General features: G+C 43.0%; 1 protein-coding gene across 7 annotated transcripts in view; it reads right to left on the bottom strand.

Moving 5' to 3' along the window:
* Positions 1-12946: 12946 nt before the first annotated feature.
* LOC109872213 (glutamate decarboxylase 1) overlaps positions 12947-21165 on the bottom strand; it is a 35596-nt gene continuing 27377 nt past the window's right edge. For all 7 annotated transcript variants that reach the window (XM_020463367.2, XM_020463366.2, XM_020463368.2 and 4 more), the window contains 11 exons: positions 17169-17281; positions 16791-16906; positions 16577-16656; positions 16429-16483; positions 16124-16240; positions 15979-16043; positions 15819-15897; positions 15587-15736; positions 15310-15417; positions 15064-15156; positions 12947-14971 (listed from right to left, as the gene is read on the bottom strand). In XM_020463367.2, coding sequence (XP_020318956.1) covers positions 14798-14971; positions 15064-15156; positions 15310-15417; positions 15587-15736; positions 15819-15897; positions 15979-16043; positions 16124-16240; positions 16429-16483; positions 16577-16656; positions 16791-16906; positions 17169-17281 — 1150 coding nt within the window. In that variant the 3' untranslated portion in view covers positions 12947-14797. The remainder of the gene's footprint in view (positions 14972-15063; positions 15157-15309; positions 15418-15586; positions 15737-15818; positions 15898-15978; positions 16044-16123; positions 16241-16428; positions 16484-16576; positions 16657-16790; positions 16907-17168; positions 17282-21165) is intronic.

Here is a 21165-nt window from a genome sequence, read left to right as displayed (position 1 = left end):
GCTGATGGGAGTTTTCCCTAGCCACAGATCTGGAATCAGTTTATCCACCCCAAATTCGAACCTGTTCACTAGTGGCGGGAAAATGCAAAACTGACATAAGATCAGTGTGTTGGGGCAAGTGTAGGCTGGTGACGTGCGCAGGTGTAGTTCTTCAGGTGCTGCTTTTTAATTGTGATATATTTATTTTATTTTATTTTATTTTATTTTATTTCACCTTTATTTAACCAGGTAGGCTAGTTGAGAACAAGTTCTCATTTGCAACTGCGACCTGGCCAAGATAAAGCATAGCAGTGTGAGCATACAACAAAGAGTTACACATGGAGTAAACAATTAACAAGTCAATAACACAGTAGAAAACGAAGGGGGGGTCTATATACAATGTGTGCAAATATATGATAATGGTATAAATATACTGATATTATTATACTGATATATTACATTATATTGATATGAATCATAGAAAATAACAAGTATATATGCTGTGAAATGTTCACCTTTTAGATTAATAGTGAATCTAAACTGTCACCGATAAAATACACTACAACAGTGTAATATTATAAACCTTTAATCATTTCATGGTTCTACAACTAGACTATGCTACCAGTGTAATCATTCACTTAGTCACTTTCTGGTGTGTTAACATGTAATTTTTGGAAATTCTCTCAGGGTCGTTCCACCTTGAAAAGCACAAGAAAGATTTCGACACCTACCATCTTAGATTGTTCTGAAATCAATTTTGTAGTTATCTGTAGTAACATTTGATTAGCATTCCTAAAACATTACTTTGTTGAAATCTAATGTTATATCTGAGAAATTAAGCTAATTAATTGCACCCAAATTGGTGTTTTTAATTTATAGGATTCAGATAATATTGAATAAATATAGAACCCAACATGAGGAATCCCCCAAAAATATCAAAAGCCACCCTCGGACTCCCCACATCCCACCCCAACAATCAGTATACCATATCAGTTCTCTATGTCTGACAAGAAGTATGAAGCTGCGGTTTGGAGTATTGCTTCTTCACACTATGTAATGTATTCCCTGTGAATCTGGTGATGTTTTCCCCCCCAGTTCAGAGAAATTAGTCATTGAAGTCGCTTGCATTATTTACCATGAATCAGTGCAAGATGACACTGTTCCTGATATAGTGTCACTCTCTTTTATCCATTTTCCTGGTATTTTCTGTTTATTAAATTATAGAGAAGGCTGTTGCGCAGCAACTCACTGCCTTCCTGAAGACAAACAATGTATACGAAATGCTTCAGTCTGGTTTTAGACCCCATCATAGCACTGAGACGGCACTTGTGAAGGTGGTAAATGACATTTTAATGGCATCGGACCGAGGCTCTGCATCTGTCCTCGTGCTCCTAGACCTTAGTGCTGCTTTTGATACCATCGATCACCACATTCTTTTGGAGAGATTGGAAACCCAAATTGGTCTACACGGACATGTTCTGGCCTGGTTTAGATCTTATCTGTCGGAAAGATATCAGTTTGTCTCTGTGAATGGTTTGTCCTCTGACAAATCAACTGTAAATTTCGGTGTTCCTCAAGGTTCCGTTTTAGGACCACTATTGTTTTCACTATATATTTTACCTCTTGGGGATGTTATTCGAAAACATAATGTAAACTTTCACTGCTATGCGGATGACACACAGCTGTACATTTCAATGAAACATGGTGAAGCCCCAAAATTGCCCTCGCTAGAAGCATGTGTTTCAGACATAAGGAAGTGGATGGCTGCAAACTTTCTACTATTAAACTCGGACAAAACAGAGATGCTTGTTCTAGGTCCCAAGAAACAAAGAGATCTTCTGTTGAATCTGACAATTAATCTTAATGGTTGTACAGTCGTCTCAAATAAAACTGTGAAGGACCTCGGCGTTACTCTGGACCCTGATCTCTCTTTTGAAGAACATATCAAGACTGTTTCAAGGACAGCTTTTTTCCATCTACGTAACATTGCAAAAATCAGAAACTTTCTGTCCAAAAATGATGCAGAAAAATTTATCCATGCTTTTGTCACTTCTAGGTTAGACTACTGCAATGCTCTATTTTCCGGCTACCCGGATAAAGCACAAAATAAACTTCAGTTAGTGCTAAATACGGCTGCTAGAATCCTGACTAGAACCAAAAAATTTGATCATATTACTCCAGTGCTAGCCTCTCTACACTGGCTTCCTGTCAAAGCAAGGGCTGATTTCAAGGTTTTACTGCTAACCTACAAAGCATTACATGGGCTTGCTCCTACCTATCTCTCTGATTTGGTCCTGCCGTACATACCTACACGTACGCTACGGTCACAAGACGCAGGCCTCCTAATTGTCCCTAGAATTTCTAAGCAAACAGCTGGAGGCAGGGCTTTCTCCTATAGAGCTCCATTTTTATGGAACGGTCTGCCTACCCATGTCAGAGACGCAAACTCGGTCTCAACCTTTAAGTCTTTACTGAAGACTCATCTCTTCAGTGGGTCATATGATTGAGTGTAGTCTGGCCCAGGAGTGGGAAGGTGAACGGAAAGGCTGGAGCAACGAACCGCCCTTGCTGTCTCTGCCTGGCCGGTTCCCCTCTTTCCACTGGGATTCTCTGCCTCTAACCCTATTACAGGGGCTGAGTCACTGGCTTGCTGGGGCTCTCTCATGCCGTCCCTGGAGGAGGTGCGTCACCTGAGTGGGTTGATTCACTGTTGTGGTCATCCTGTCTGGGTTGGCGCCCCCCCCTTGGGTTGTGCCGTGGCGGAGATCTTTGTGGGCTATACTCAGCCTTGTCTCAGGATGGTAAGTTGGTGGTTGAAGATATCCCTCTAGTGGTGTGGGGGCTGTGCTTTGGCAAAGTGGGTGGGGTTATATCCTTCCTGTTTGGCCCTGTCCGGGGGTGTCCTCGGATGGGGCCACAGTGTCTCCTGACCCCTCCTGTCTCAGCCTCCAGTATTTATGCTGCAGTAGTTTATGTGTCGGGGGGCTGGGGTCAGTTTGTTATATCTGGAGTACTTCTCCTGTCCTATTCGGTGTCCTGTGTGAATCTAAGTGTGCGTTCTCTAATTCTCTCCTTCTCTCTTTCTTTCTCTCTCTCGGAGGACCTGAGCCCTAGGACCATGCCCCAGGACTACCTGACATGATGACTCCTTGCTGTCCCCAGTCCACCTGGCCATGCTGCTGTTCCAGTTTCAACTGACCTGAGCCCTAGGACCATGCCCCAGGACTACCTGACATGATGACTCCTTGCTGTCCCCAGTCCACCTGGCCATGCTGCTGCTCCAGTTTCAACTTCCACCTGACTGTGCTGCTGCTCCAGTTTCAACTGTTCTGCCTTATTATTATTCAGCTGATGTACGAAGGGCTATATAAATACATTTGATTTGATTACTTAGATCACAGCATTTCCTTTCAACTTTGGGTAGAAAACCAATAGCTTTTGCACATGATGAAAATAAATTGAGTGGTTGTCCTGACAGTTAAAGCCAATAAATTCCCAAACACACACTGTATACTGTTTTGCAATGGTAATGGTATTGGGTTGGTTGGGTTTAATGGTAACTGTCACTAATCACACTATATATAGAGCTGTTTTCAAAAAATATTGTTGAAAAACACATTGCAATGGTTTATAATTGTATTATTTTATTAGGATTTTCACCACATTTGAATCCCTAGCCCATCTCTCCATCAAATGTTTTCATATGAGAATTGTACCATAGGGATAGTCCTCTCAGAGAGCTGACACCTTTTGGACTATTCAAGGAGAGTTGGGTTGAAGCAGTTGGTTGCTAAGAGAAGTACAAACTACATTTATTTTTAAATGGAGTACTTTTCTACACAAAGTTGCAAAGGAAATGTTGTAATCTATACTGAACAAAAATATAAACACCAAATATAAAGTGTTGGTCCCAAGTTTCATGAGCTGAAACAAAATATCCTAAACATTTTTATGAGCAAGAAAATCTTATTTTTCTCAGATATTGTGCACAAATTTGTTTACATCTCTATTGGTGAGCATTTATCCTTTGCCTAGATAATCCATCCACCTGACAGGTGTGGCATATCAAGAAGCTGATTAAACAGCATGATCATTACACAGGTGCACCTTGTGCTGGGGACAATAAAAAGGTCACTCTAAAATGTGCAGTTTTATCACACAACACAATGCCACAGATGTCTCAAGTTTAGAGGGAGCGTGCAATTAGCATGCCGATTGCAGGAATGTCCACCAGAGCTGTTGCCAGATAATTTAATGTTAATTTCTCTACTATAAGCCACCTCCAATGTTGTTTGAGAGAATTTGGCAGTACGTCCAACCCACAGGGGTTGGTGGCACCTTAATTGGGGAGGACGGGTTTGTGGTAATGGCTGGAGTGGAATAGGTGGAATGCATCAAACACATGGTTTCGACAAGTTTGGTGCCATTCCATTAACTCTGTTCCAGCCATTATTATGAGCCGTTCTCCCCTCAGCAGCCACCACTGGACCAACAGGCCTCCACGTGTTGGCAGTACGTCCAACCACAGACCACGTGTATGGCGTCCGTGATGAGATCCTGAGGCCCATTGTCGTGCCATTCATCCACCGCCATCACCTCATGTTTCAGTATGATAATGCATGGCCCCATGTCGCAAGGATCTGTACACAATTCCTGGAAGCTGAAAATGTCCCAGTTCCTCCATGGCCTGCATACTCACCAGACATGTAACCCATTGAGCACGTCTGGGATGTTCTGGATCGACATGCACGACAGCGGGTTCCAGTTCCCATCAATATCCAACAACTTCGCACAGCCATTGAAGAGGAGTGGGACAACATTCCACAGGCCACAATCAACAGCCTGATCAACTCTATGGGAAGGAAATATGTCTCGCTACATGAGGCAAATGGTGGTCACACCAGATACTGACAGATTTTCTGACCCACACCCCTTTTTATTAAGGTATCTGTGACCAGTATATTCATATCTGTATTCCCAGTCATGTGCAATCCATAGATTAGGGCATAATTTATTGATTTGATTTGACTGATGTCCTTATATGAACTGTAACTCAGTAGTCTTTGAAATTGTTGCATGTTGCATTTATATTTTTTGTTCAGTATATTTAACATACACAAGAGACCAGCTAAATGGATAAAAGAGTGTGACAGTATAGCAGGAAAAGTGGCATCTAGAGGTTAAAAACAGGTACTTTCACACTAATTTATGGTAAGTAATGCAAGCGACTTCAATAATTTATCTGAAGTATGAAGAAGTAATACTCCAAACAAACCGCATATAAAAAAATTGAGAACCGATATTGTATACTGGTTGTTGGGGTGAGATTGGTGTGGTGTGCGTGTGTGTGGGGGGGTCCATCGGTTGACAATTTATTTTGGATTCCTCATGTCTCTGTAGGAAGAAGTTTAATCCAAATCGGATGTTGGGTACTATAGTTATTGAATATTGCCTGAATCCTATAAATTAAAATGGCCAATTTGGGTGCAATCAATCAGTTACATTTATCCAAGATCAAATTATATTTCAACAAAATAATGTTTCAGGAATGCTAATCTTACCTGTTTCTAACTACACAAACGATTTCGAAACAATCTGAGATGGTGGGTGAATTGGCTTACTGAAATGACCTGGAAGGTGTTCGTGAATGTGTTAAGTGTTATTATCGGAGTCAGAGAATGACAGCTTACCACAGGAGGTTGGTGGCACCTTAATTGTGGAGGACGGGCTCGTGGTAATGGCTGTAGCAGAATCTGTCGAATGGTATCAAATACATCAAGCACATGGTTTCCATGTGTTTGATGCCATTCCATTCTCTCCATTCCGGCCATTGTTATGAGCCATTTGACCCTAAGCAGCCTCTGGTGCAGCTTATATACCCATTTCAGACAGAAGTATATTTTACCTGTAAAAATGGTAACTTTCAAACAGCCTATTATTTACCACTTTCTTGCAGGCAGGTATCCTGCCTGTTTGGCCCTGTCCGGGGGTATCATCGGACGAAGCCACAGTGTCTCCCGACCCCTCCTGTCTCAGCCTCCAGTATTTATGCTGCAATAGTTTATGTGTCATGGGGCTAGGGTCAGTCTGTTATATCTGGAGTATTTCTCCTGTCTTATCTGGTGTCCTGTGTGAATTTAAGTATGCTCTCTCTAATTCTCTCTTTCTTTCTTTTTCTCGGAGGACCTGAGCCCTAGGGCCATGCCTCAGGACTACCTGGCCTGATGACTCCTTGCTGTCCCCAGTCCACCTGGTCATGCTGCTGCTCCAGTTTCAACTGTTCTGCTGCGGCTATGGAACCCTGACCTGTTCACCGGGTGTGCTACCTTGTCCCAGACCTGCTGTTTTCAACTCTCTAGAGACAACAAGAGCGGTAGCGATACTCTGAATGATCGGCTATGAAAAGCCAACTGACATTTACTCCTGAGGTGCTGACCTGTTGCACCCTCTACAACCACTGTGATTATTATTATTTGACTCTGCTGGTCATCTATGAACATTTGAACATCTTGGCCATGTTCTGTTATAATCTCCACCCGGCAAAGCCAGAAGAGGACTGGCCACCCCTCATAGCCTGGATCCTCTCTATGTTTCTTCCTAGGTTCCGGCCATTCTAGGGAGTTTTTCCTAGCCACCGTGCTTCTACACCTGCATTTCTTGCTGTTTGGGGTATTAGGCTGGATTTCTGTACAGCACTTAGTGACATCAGCTGATGTAAGAAGGGCTTTTTAAATACATTTGATTTATATACCCTTTTCATACATATTAGAGGGTAACTGGCAAATTGGGAAGGGTGGGGGTGGGCGTGTTGTTAAACCACAGAAATATACCACATCCATGTTCTCCTTTTGGTAGGTAATTTCATTATTAAACATGCAATGAACTACACGGAGGGTAAAAGTACACTGTGCATTCAGTACCACGGACAGAACTCTTGTTATGCACAAAAACACAGCAAAGAGAGAGAGCTCAACATTACATTTAAACTACTCAATTAGTGTGAGGAGTGAAGTCTCTGATGGGCATTGATTAGGGCAGTGAAGTCAGGTATAGTCAGGTCAGGTTTCTGACATCGCTATGCGCAGGATTGCTGAGAGGTGAGAGTCAGTAAGAGATGATCTGTGCCTTGACTTGTTATATTTCATCACTGAAAATGTCTGTTCACATACATAGGTTGACCCAAACAGTGAAAACATCTTCTGAGCATGACTCCTAATATTTAGATAGTTTTGTTTCTTCGAGAGATGCATAGAACCTCGTCAGTGACATTGTTTTGAATAGTTCTCCAATCACTGCATCAGATTGAAGAACGATAAGCTCAAGTTGCAGGTCAGTGGGAGTGTTATCCACATTGAAGGTGAAAGGAGAGGAAACCAACAGCATGTCATTTTTAAACACTTAGAAATCCCTCAAAACGATGAGAAAACTCCCCGTTCAAAGCACGCAGCAGCGAGGTATACTTCTCCCGCTGGTCATCTGATAGGGAACAGACTAGTAGTGTCAGAAGGTCATCTGATAGGGAACAGACTAGTAGTGTCAGAAGGTCATCTGATAGGGAACAGACTAGTAGTGTCAGAAGGTCATCTGATAGGGAACAGACTAGTAGTGTCAGAAGGTCATCTGATAGGGAACAGACTAGTAGTGTCAGAAGGTCATCTGATAGGGAACAGACTAGTAGTGTCAGAAGGAAGGTGGGTGAGAATGTTGGCTTCTACTTGGCGGGTCTGGAGGTGTAAGGAGGTGTCCCTTGCAGGCTTTGACAAGGCTGTACATCTGATGTGCAAAAAGGCCCTTCCCTTGTAGTTTGGAATTCAGTTAATTCATGAGGACAATGTCCACTGTGATGGCAAAATCAGCCAACCATTCTTTATCTTGCAGTTGAGGGAAATCCACATATTTTCCTTTAATTTGCAAAAACCCAACAATCTCCGACTTCAGGTCCCACACCTTCTTAAGCACCTTCCCCAAACTCAGTCATTTCACGTTAGTGTGGTAGGGGAGATCTGCACGACCAGACTCTGTCCCTTCCAACAGTGAAACAAACTGCCTGTGGTTTAAAGATTTTGCTCGTATGAAGTTTATCACTTTAGTGATTTTCAACCTCTCCTTGTCCCAGTCTGTAATCCACCATAATTTGATGAGATGACCACCATAATTTCTGTTCCCAAGAACTCAAAGGAGTCATGCCATAATCTACCACCTTGTAGCACTCACATCTGAGGCTGGTTATTTTTTACATTTATTTTACCTTTATTTAACTAGGCAAGTCAGTTAAGAACAAATTCTTATTTTCAATGACGACCTAGGAACAGTGGATTCAGGAGCAGAACGACAGATTTGAACCTTGTCAGCTCGGGGATTTGAACTTGCAACCTTCTGGTTACTAGTCCAACGCTCTAACCACTAGGCAACCCTTAGCCTACAATATCCATGCCCCCCCCCTATCCGTCTGTTTAAGTTAGAGCATGGGCTGTGTCTCAATCCACCGCATCTGCTGATATCATTGTTCTTCATCTGCGGTAAAAGGTGGCAGAGCTAGAGCGTAGTTTGTCAGACCATGAGACATAGCGAAAATCGGTCTTCTCACGAAAACGTCTGTAGAGTTTGAACAGTTTGGCCTACACACTAATATAGCTAAGAACCCTGGGACAGGAATGCCTTCCTCTTCAACTGGATCCTGGACTTCCTGACGGGCCGACCCCAGGTGGTGAGAGTAGGCAACATCACCTCTGCTACGCTGACCCTCAACACGGGGGCCCCACGGGGTTGTGTGCTTAGTCCCCTCCTGTACTCCCTGTTCACGCATGACTGCGTCGTTGCTCACGACTCCAACACCATCATTAAGTTTGCTGACGACACGATGGTGGTAGGCCTGATCATCAACAAAGATAGGGAGGAGGTCAGAGACCCGGCAGTGTGGTTCCAATGTCAGCAAGACAAAGGAGCTGATTGTGGACTACAGGTAATGGAGTGTCGAGCATGTACCCATTTACATCAACGGGGCTGTAGTGGAACTGGTTGAGAGCTTCAAGTTCCTCGGTGTCCACATCACTAAGGATCTATCATGGTCCATACACACCAACACAGTTGTGAAGAGGGCACAACAATGCATCTTCCCCCTCAGGAGGCTGAAAATGTTCTACATCTGCACCATTGAAGGCATCTTGACTGGCTGCATCACTGCTTGGAATGGCAAGTTTTTGGCATCTGACCTCAAGCTGCTACAGAGGGTAAGGCTCTCTCATGGTCTATACACACTAACCTAAAATAGTTAAAGAATTAACCAAATAGCTACCCGGACTACCTGCATTGACCCATTTTGCATCAACCTTTTTGGATCATCAAATATGCTGCTGCTACTGTTATTACAGTATTGCTACTGCTACTGCTATTATCTATCCTGTTGCCTAGTCACTTTATTCTAAGTTATACAGTGCATTCGGAAAGTATTCAGACCCCTTTACTTTTCGCACGTTATGTTACATTACAACCTTGTTCTAAAATGGATTCAATCGTTTTGTTCCCCCTCATCAATCTACACACAATACCCCATAATGGAACACAAGCAAAACATTTTTAGAAATGTATTCAGACACCTTTTTTTGTTTTTCACCCCCTTTTTCGATCTTGTCTCATCGCTGCAACTCCCCAACAGGCTTGGGAAAGGCAACCCTCCACACCGCACTTCTTAACACCCACCCACACCAATGTGTTGGAGGAAACACAGTTCAACTGATGATCAAAGTCAGCCTGCAATTGCCCGGCCCGCCACAAGAGCGCAATGAGCCAAGTAAAGCCCCCCAAGCCAAACCCTCCGCTAATCCAGACAATTGTGCACCGCCCTGTGGGACTCCTGGTCACTGCCGGTTGTGACACAGCCTGGGGTCTGTAGTGACGCCTCAATCAGTGCCTTAGACCGCTGCGCCACTCAGGAGACTGTATTCAGACTCTTTACTCTACATCTGCACCATTTATTCTAAAAAGCACCTTTGGCAGCGATTACAGCCTCAAGTCTTCTAGGGTACGACGCTACAAGCTTGGCACACCTGTATTCGGGGAGTTTCTCCCGTTCTTCTCTGCAGATCCTCTCAAGCTCTGTCAGGTTGGATGGGGAGTGTCGCTGCACAGCTATTTTCAGATCTCTCTAGAGATGTAGCCAAGTTATCATTACTCATTGTGTATTTATTATATCTGTTATTATTACGTGTTATTACTTTTCTATTATTTCTCTGTTTTCTCTCTCTATGCCTTGTTGGGAAGAGCCCGTAAGCAAGTATTTCACTGTTAGTCTACACCTGTTGTTTACCAAGCATGTGACGAACACAATTTGATTTGGCAGGTACATTCATTAACACTTCCATTGTTTAACACCTCCTTCATTTGAACTGCAAACCACACCCATGGTGGTAAATAAGGGGCTGTTTGAAAGGGGGTCATATAAACATTGCCGTATATATATATATTTTTACAGGTAACATACATATTTCAGACAGAAAATGTGCTATCTGTCTGCTCTCTCTCTCTCTCTGTATCTCTGTCTCTCTCTCTCTATCGTTCTCTCTCTCTCTCTCTCTCTCTACTGTATGGCTGCCTCCTCCATATTCATGAGTTATTATTGTTATTGCAGGCTTGGAACACCTGCTTCCAAATGACTGCTGTAATGACCAATTACAGTCCCGACTATATTAACACTTTCTACTGTGTGTGAGCTGCTGATAGGCTTTTTGGTTACCCTCAACATAGAACATTCAATGGAATTCCAAATCAACAATTGAAAAGTGGAATTGATTGTCAATGACAATGTTTCTGTTCTTGAATAGGAATCTCAATTCACTCGACATCTATATCTTCATTACTCTGAGGTAGACATGTCAGAACTACACAGGGTTCCTTATTTGGCAATCGGCACACTTGAGTACCTCTGATTGACGCACGATCTAGAGCCACCACCAGGGGGAGTCATGCCGCAACACGCCACTCAGATGGGTGGCTGACAGCCAGAGGGGGGCTGACAGCCATAGGGAGTGGAGAGGAATAAAGGTGGAGGAGAGTAGGCTGATTAAAAGGAGAGGAGAGGAAGAGAGGTGAGGAGGTTGAGAGAAGATGGGGAGCTGTCAACAGCTCATCAGGCAGAGGTAGACAGCTGGGGCCAACCAAATAATTTCCCTGGGTGATTAGGTGTGTGTGTGATAGCATAAGGGCAATTGGGGTGATTACCACTGAGATTTTGGAGCTGGAGAGAACACTGTGGGAAGTTTCCTTCAGAGGTACAGAGAGAAAGAGAAGTGAAAAGGATAAGAGGAGAGAGAACTGGCTTCTGACTGTAAAGGAGAAACATGGTGTTGTCTTCTTTCTTCTAGATGAAGTTCATTTTGCAATGTGCTGTCATGCATCACTCTGGATTGAGGTGTGAGTCTATTTTGTGTGTGTATGTGTGTATTTATTAACATGTACAGCGGGGGTTTCAAACTTACTCCATGGAGGTCCTAGCATCTGCTGTTTTTTCCCTTTCATTTAAGACCTAGACAACCAGACGAGGGGAGTTCCTTACTCATCCGTGACCTTAATTCATCAATCAGGTACAAGGCAGGAGCGAAAACCTGTGAAATGGTGCAAATGTCTACACACTCCTATCCGACAGGTACAGTCTTCTACACACTCCTATCCGACAGGTAAAGTCTTCTACACACTCCTATCCAACAGGTACAGTCTTCTACACACTCCTATCCGACAGGTACAGTCTTCTACACACTCCTATCCGACAGGTACTGTCTTCACACTCCTATCCGACAGGTACTGTCTTCACACTCCTGTCTGACAGGTACTGTCTTCACACTCCTATCCAACAGGTACAGTCTTCTACACACTCCTATCCGACAGGGACTGTCTTCACACTCCTATCCGACAGGTACAGTCTTCTACACATTCCTATCCGACAGGTACTGTCTTCTACACACTCCTATCCGACAGGTACTGTCTTCTACACACTCCTATCCGACAGGTACTGTCTACACACTCCTATCCGACAGGTACTGTCTTCTACACACTCCTATCCGACAGGTACTGTCTTCTACACACTCCTATCCGACAGGTACTGTCTTCTACACACTCCTATCCGACAGGTACTGTCTACACACTCCTATCCGACAGGTACTGTCTTCACAGTCCTATCCGACAGGTACTGTCTTCACACTCCTATCCGACAGGTACTGTCTTCACACTCCTATCCGACAGGTACAGTCTTCTACACACTCCTATCCGACAGGTACTGTCTTCTACACACTCCTATCCGACAGGTACTGTCTTCTACACACTTCTATCTGACAGGTACTGTCTTCTACACACTCCTATCTGACAGCTACTGTCTTCTACACACTCCTATCTGACAGGTACTGTCTTCTACACACTCCTATCTGACAGGTACTGTCTTCTACACACTCCTATCTGACAGGTACTGTCTTCTACACACTCCTATCTGACAGGTACTGTCTTCGACACACTCCTATCTGACAGGTACTGTCTTCTACACATTCCTATCTGACAGGTACTGTCTTCTACACACTCCTATCTGACAGGTACTGTCTTCTACACACTCCTATCTGACAGGTACTGTCTTCTACACACTCCTATCTGACAGGTACTGTCTTCGACACACTCCTATCTGACAGGTACTGTCTTCGACACACTCCTATCCGACAGGTACTGTCTTCACACTCCTATCCGACAGGTACTGTCTTCTACACACTCCTATCCGACAGGTACAGTCTTCTACACACTCCTATCTGACAGGTACTGTCTTCTACACACTCCTATCTGACAGGTACTGTCTTCTACACACTCCTATCTGACAGGTACTGTCTTCTACACACTCCTATCTGACAGGTACTGTCTTCGACACACTCCTATCCGACAGGTACTGTCTTCACACTCCTATCCTACCAGAAACAGTTGAAACAATAAGACCCACTCAGTTTCTTAATAGACTTTATTGTAGCTGCACATTGCATGATTGCGAGTTAAAGTGCCTACGGTACCTTCCTAAAGACAATTCTCCCACTACGGCTTCATACACATTAAGATTGGTCACATGGTTTAGGTCACTGTGCAGTTTACTTAGCTGGTCCCTACATACCATCAAGAAATTAATTATATTTCTATAATCACATCATTCTTAAAATACTGCAATACACATCCATTTAAAATGGAAGAAATAAAGAAAGATTTTACTGTGCAAAGACACTAACTGAAACTCTTAGATTTTCCAATGAGTTCCCAAAACACTGAGGGTACAGGAAATATGGAACATAATACATACATAAGCAAGTATATTACATTTTTCTAATTATATTTCTGTCAGACAGGAACAATCCTCTTTCTCTCCGTCTTTGAAGAGTACATTCCCCTCTCGATAGCCTTGTGCTTCTTGCTAGATGAAGGACTGACAAGTTAACACCAGAGTTGACACCAAAAAGCCGGTAAGGCTGCTTCTCAAATGACACCATCGGTACCATATATATATATATATATATATATATATATATGCTCTTGGCAAATGAATAGATGTATAATCTCCTTATAATCTTATAATAATTAAGTATCATACAGTCAATCGGATCACTGCACAACATTCAGTCAGAGCGACACAATCACAGATACACAATATACCGATTGCACTGGGGATCAGGGCAATTAAGTAACATATTTAGGATATCTTACATGTGATTTAGTGTATTTCTGCTATCTAAAGGGCTGTGGATTGCTGTATGTTCCCGATTCACTTTCTTTGGCTCACATATTCACTATAATATATGAATATATCATTGACTAATAGCATTATTAATCAAAACATACAGATTACATAGAGGCTATAGAATATACATCAAATATACATTTACAAATGGAGGAAAATACTTGACTTTTGAAACACTGGTAATGTCATAAATAATTCATATTTTAACTTTATATATATTTATAGTTATCATATTAGTATTTAAACATCTTCAAAAACGACATACTGTTTGCTTGTTCCACACAGGCCAGGTACCAGTGTTTTACACTCTGCAAGTAGAATTTGCCTTTAGACACAGATCCAGGATCAGCTTACCCTCCCCAATACCTATAATTAATAATATTAACCATTAGGGAGAAAAACATAATACTGACACTTGATCAGTAACTAGGGGCATTTTCAGCCAATAGTCAACACTAAGGTCCTAGTTCAAAGGTCAATACAGCATTAGGTTACAGCATGGGGTACATACACTGTTACACACACACACCTTCTCCACGAAACACACACTGGAGGTCAAGGTTTAACGCTAGGAGAAAGGGTTGGTGCATCTGTCTCTAGATTTATATATATGCTGAGTGCAAGTGATGCATCGTGTATATCATAATATTCATATATCATAGTATATTGTATACTATATGTGCTCTCAGGCATTTCTTTGTTTTCACACACACACGCATACACACACACACCGATGTAGAGGGTTTCCCTGTGTTACCTTACCTTACATCATTTAATCTACCTAATCTACTGTGCAACACAGACAAATAATTGCTTTACGGACTTGAACACACACACAACACAGTACTCTACTACAAACACACACATACAAACATTAGTCAAACTTTAGTATTGGAGTGTGTACCCATCATGCCATAAAAGCTGTGGTTTACACATCCTACCTTCAGAGAGAATTGTTTAGGACAAATCAAGAACAGCTCCAAAATTCTCTCAGAGCCCGATTAGTGTGGTTACAGGTAAAACATTGAAAACTGCAGTTCCGGCCTCAGGCTACTGTGTTGGTGCTATCTACAGGTCACGCCCCAGCCTCTCGATCTCGTCAATAAGGAAGTCGATGTCTGACTGGAGGGCTGCAGGGTTGGAGATGACCATGCGGAAGAAGTTGACCTTCTGGCCCTGAGGCTGGTAGCCCACCATGGTCGTACCAGACTCCATCATCATTGCTTTGATATTGGGCGCCACCTGGAGGATGGGAGGGGAATAGAACATATTTTAGAATACTGGAATAACGTGTCTGGAACATTTGAAAAGATAGAAGACGGTACAACAATTACCTTGTGAAGTTTCTCTCGATACTCTTTGCTGTTGTGTTCCATGCCTCTCAGGCTGGGTGGAATGTACCAGAAACATACATTGGTGTGCTGGGGCTACGGAGAGAAGACACACATTTAGAATATTTTGACCTTAATTAAGGATTTGTTTTATTACTATCATTTTTTCAGCACCCCTACTTCCTGCGGCTGTGGAAGGAAGGGGGGGATGACTGAGGGAGGAAAGGAAAAACTAGGACAGTTGCTTACCACTCCATCGAACACCATCTCGTATCCCTCTCTGTTCCTGATCTTGTCGTAGAGGTACTGAGACAGGTCCAGACACTTGTCAATGTGCTGCTCAAATCCTATGGTGCCCTGCGGAAAAAATATATAAATATTACAATGATTAATAAGAGCTGAGAATACAGAGGTGCTGGCTGGGGACAGCAGGGCATTCCTATAAGTGTTGAAACCCCATTGGGGTCTATATGGAATTAGAAGCCTGGATATGACCAAATACTAGATTCATGTAACATTGACTCACCTTGGCCTTCCACATGAGCCAGAACTTAAAGATGTCAACGTGGCGCCCACACTGGATGGCTTTGTCACCCGTGTCATAGCTGACATCATACTGTTTATCAGGCTGGAACAGGTACCCTGCACACATCGAGTTACAGCCCGCCAGAATACCCTACAGAGAGAAAGAACAGGGTTATATAGAGAGCGAGAGTGTCTCTGTGTGTGTGTGTGTGCGCGTGTGTGCTTGTCCTCACCTTCTCTCTGACCAGGATGGCGGAGCACTGTAGAGGCACTCCCATCATCTTGTGAGGATTCCACGTGACAGAGTTAGCCCTAAAAGAGGACCAGCAGTCGTTACCGCGTTTGTAGTGTGTATTAAGGAATGTGTGTGTTTGTGTGTGTGTGTGTCAGTACCTCTCAACACCACTGAACTTATGGCGATGCTTCCTGGACATCAGGAGACCACCTCCCCATGCACCCTGGAGAAAGAACACACGCACCAATAGAACGATAGGAAAAAACGATATTGTCCCCAAACACACAAACACACTGTACTCACGTCTACGTGCAACCACATGTTGTATTTCTCGCAGATGTCAGCGATCTCATTGATGGGGTCAAATGCTCCGTAAACAGTGGAACCAGCTGTAGCATTCACAAACAGTGGATGATAACCCTGGAGGAACACAATATCACAGGAGTCACAAAGTGACATAACCCTTCATGTAGGAAACAGAGAGAGAAAGAGAGAGAGAGAGAGAGAGAGAGAGAGAGAGAGAGAGAGAGAGACGGACATACAGACAGACAGAGACAGACAGGGAGAGAGAGATATACAGAGACAGAGGGAAGGAGAGAGAGAATCACCTTCTGCTTGACATCGAGGATCTTAGCTTCTAGATCAGCAGGAATAACTCTCCCCCTGAGAAAGAACAGGAACAGAGAACCAGCTGATCTATCTTAATGTATATCTACAGTGGGTCAGGTGCGACCTTTGTGTGTTGCTGTAGCGTACCTCTCATCTGTGCTCAGCAGGACCACGTTCTCTGAGCCAAAGCCCAGAGCTGCCCCTGCCTTCTTGATAGAGTAGTGGCTCTGTGGGATTACAAGAAAATACAGGAACTTAAACAATTTAAAACCGACACTATTGAGGATTTCTTCAGAGTGTGTTTTTGCTTGTGAGTGTGCATGTGTGTGTGCGTGTGTGTGCGTGTGTGCGTGTGACGTACATGTTCTGATGTGAAAAGCACCAGACGGGGAGCGGCAGACATGCCCTTGGTCTTGACCTCAGGGAAGTACTTGTAGCGAGCGATCATCACACTGTACATGTTAGAGATGGCACCCCCTGTGGACAGAGAGAGAATGACTGGTCAGAACAGGACCATGGACAGCAGCTAGTCCAATACAGGCAGACATGACCTCCTGATTTTGGCACAATCCAATGATACATTTCCACATGACAGGACAATAAAAGGTATCCAGTCCTGTTGTACATGATCACTTCTATATTGAAAAGATATCAAACAGTATTGGACATGCAGTAACACACATAACGTACTCACATACTGTATGCCTGCACACACACACACACTCCATATTCTACATACCTGGTGAGAATATTCCGTCCCCCTCTCCTGGGGGCCAGCCAATAATCTCTCTCATCTTCTTCAGCGTCAGCTGCTCCATCAGGACAAACACTGGAGCGATCTCATAGGTGAACCTGGCGGTCAATATATTAATACACGAATCAATCAATTCATACAACTATCGATTCACTCAAAACAATATTTATTGCAACATTTCACTAAAAATATTTAGGTCACATAGACCTTTGACCCTTTTCCTACGTTCCAGCTAAGACTCCTTCCGGTGAACAAAAGTTAAACATATTCAAGGATGTTATTTTTGCACGGCTAAACTGAGCTGAGGAACCAGCTCACTGCTAGAACTGCAAGACAACCCTATGGACTCAAAGTTCCATTAAATTAGCCTCACACACACACACACACACACATTTACGCACACAAGCAAATTTTGCTGACAGAGTTGAACTAATTAAAATTTGCCTGATATGAGACAGGGAGCAGACATTCATATTCAAATCCTTTTAAAGTATCAGTCAGCGTTTAATTAAAGCACACAAAGCTCGGATGGTTATCTGTCAATTCTGTCAATCACAACAGAGGCTTTTGATGCGACTGGCTGAAGGGTGTGTGTGTGGGAGGGGGGGGGGGGGGGGGGGGGGGCTTGTGTTGGGGAGAGATAAGAAGGCTTTAGCCCCAAATCTATTTCCTGCTTCAGAGTGGAGGAAGAGAAAAAGAGAATGAATGAGAGAGTGAAGGAGAGAGAAGGGGAGCACAGGTGTGGAACCAATGGAATGGAGAGAAAAGGGAAGACAAGATACAGATGTAGAGACAGAGACAGAGGGAGAGAGGAGACAGAGATGACAACAGAGAGGCTTTTGTTTCAATCTCTATTGAATATTGAGATCAGGGTTTGGCTCATGTCATAATTGAATTGAGAATGCCTCATAAATTCCAATTCAATTCTTGAATTTGAATTACATTTGAATTGAAGAAGTAAACAGGATTCAGAATCACAATTCAAATTTGAATCAATGGAAAAAAGAATTGAATTCAGTGAAACTCAATGAAATTCAAATGCCTCTTCTATTCCACATAAGGTGTAGTCTATACAAATATACATCTTGTACATAAAACATCAAACAGGTCGTTATATACATGCATATAGAATATTGTTGAAAAAAATAGAAATTAATCTTGAAATGGATGGTCAAGGAAGACAAAACTTGTATGCGAATCAGTGGAGGCTGCTGAGGGGAGGACGGCTCATAATAATGTCTGGAACGGAGCTAATGGAATGGCATCAAACACGTGGAAACCATGTATTGGATGTATTTGATACCATTCCACCAATTCCGCTCCAGCGATAATCACAAGTCTGCCCTCCCCAATTAAGTTGCCACCAACCTCCTGTGATAACGAATACACTAAGTTATTATATTTAATGAATCACTTACATTTTTCAATATGGGGAAAATACAACATTTCCCAGAATGCATTAGTTTAACCCTCAAGTTGACCCTGAAGCCTTCAAAAAGAAGAAAATAAATGAAATGGTTGGTGGAAAAATAATAGTCTATTCTAGCCACTAAGGTTAAAAGGTATATAAGCATTGTTTCCAGAGGAAAGTGATATATTCTTTGGTATCTGGAAGTGTGACCTTAAAGATTCAATGAAACTCTCATGTTCTATGACTGAGTGGAATTTATTTGAAATGCACTGAATTGAATTATACTTCCTGTTATTCAAATTAAAATTCTACATCCTGTCGGGAGTGGCCAATTCAATTCAAATTTCAATGAGTTTAATGGGAGTCAATTCAAACATTCTAAATTGAGCCCCACCCTGGCTGAGATGTTGTGATTTGATCATTTCAGAAAGAGAGGGCAACATCTCTGGTTGACTGAAATGATCTATGACATTTGTAAGCGACTCTGGGTTGGGTTGTGTGAATTTTGTGACCCTAAGGCTATGTACCTCTGATGCCTGACCTCTCCACATCCTTCCCCTTCCTTCCCCGCCTCCCTCACCCCTCCACCTATGGCGCATTTCCAATTACAATTTACCCCAGAATTCTACCCAAAAGGCTCAGACTTTTCTGTTTCCACTTACGAGTGCCGGCACCCGTGTTTCACTCTGCCATAGCTCTGGCGGACTAAATTGGAGCCAAGGCAAGGCCCGGGGTATATTTCAGCTAGCATTTACATAACAATGGCTAACTGTGAACTTTGACACCTTCTCACAAAAGCAAAAGTCTCGAATGATGCAAAGGCTGTTGATTCTGCTCGTCACAAGTCTTTAGTGTCACAATCCTGATGGAAACACGAGAATATTAGCTGCCCACTAGTTTTGGGGGTAAATCTCATTGAGAAAGCACCACTACTGTGTAACAAGGCCAGTTACACAACACACACACAACCCCCCTTCTACCCTTCACAGCCCTCCCCTCATCATCTGGGGACAGGGGAGCCGCACTGACAGACACACAAATACACACAGAAGAGAGGAGGAAGAGAGAGGGGAAGGGGAATAAGACATGACCACGAGGGGAATGGAAGACATTTGTGGCAAAGAGGATAGTAGGGGGATTTAATTTACTAGGCAAGCCAGTTAAGAACAAATTCTTATTTACAATGACGGCCTAGGAACAATAGGTTAACTGCCTTGTTCAGGGGCAGAACGACAGATTTTCACCCTGTCGGCTCAGGGATTCAATCTAGCAACCTTTCAGTTACTGGCCCAACGCTCTAACCACTAGGCTACCTGCCGCCCCAAGAAGAAGGAGGAAGGAGGGTGAGAAAAGTAAAGGGAGAGGAAATGAGAATGAGAGTGAGAGAACAGAGAGCGAGAGAGATAAATCTAGGCAGCAGCCCTATAATTAATGTGCATTTATTCTGGCTGTAACAGCCATCCTGGGGAGAGTTTGATTAGAACATTAGGTGCCAGTCAATACGCCAGCACAGATTATGACTGATGGGCCCTAATTACACACCAGACAGACAGACAGACAGACAGACAGACAGACAGACAGACAGACAGACAGACAGACAGACAGACAGACAGACAGACAGACAGACAGACAGACAGACAGACAGACAGACAGATGCGCACACACACACACACCCACACACACGGCCGGATTAAGAAATCATAGGACCCGGGGCTTTGTTTTTTTTTATGATTGGCAAATCTGACTGACAAACTGAGATCAATCTGGTCTTCAATTCAAACAATGAATAGCCCAGGACAATGAAGCGACACACAGATTGTACAATATTAGCAGGGAATATATATATATATATATACAGTACCAGTCAAAAGTTTGGACAAACCTTATAATTAAAGGGATTTTCTTTATTTTCACTATTTTCTACATTGTATAATAATAGTGAAGACATCAAAACTATGAAATAACACATATGGAATCATGTAGTAACCAAAAAAGTGTTAAACCTTGAATTCTAAATAAATCACAACAGCGTCACCAGCAAGCACCCCACACCATCACACCTCCTCCTCCATGCTTCACAGTGCAAACCACGTCTCACAAAGACAAGATAGTTGGACCAAAAATCTCCAATATGGACTCATCAGACCAAAGGACAGATTTCCACCGGTCTGATGTCCATTGCTCGTGTTTCTTGGCCAAGTAAGTCTCTTCTTATTATTTCTGTCCTTTAGTAGGGGTTTCTTTTCAGCCATGAAGGGCTTATTCACGCAGTCTCATATGCACAGTTGATGTCGAGATGTGTCTGTTACTTGAACACTGTGAAGCATTTATTTGGGTTGCAATCTGAGGGGCAGTTAACTCAAATGAACTTTTCCTCTGCAGCAGAAGTAACTCTGGGTCTTCCTTTCCTGTGGCGGTCCTCGTGAGAGCCAGTTTCATTACAGCGCTGGATGGTTTTGCGACTGCACTTGAAGAAACTTTCAAAGTTCTTGAAATTTGACTGACCTTCGTGTCTTAAAGTAATGATGGACTGTGGTTTCTCTTTGCTTATTTGAGCTGATTACCAAATAG

This window comes from Oncorhynchus kisutch, linkage group LG27 (assembly GCF_002021735.2).
Source record: "Oncorhynchus kisutch isolate 150728-3 linkage group LG27, Okis_V2, whole genome shotgun sequence".
NCBI lineage: Eukaryota > Metazoa > Chordata > Actinopteri > Salmoniformes > Salmonidae > Oncorhynchus > Oncorhynchus kisutch.
Note: the sequence above shows the minus strand (reverse complement) of the source record. Positions and strands in the feature narration are given on the sequence as shown.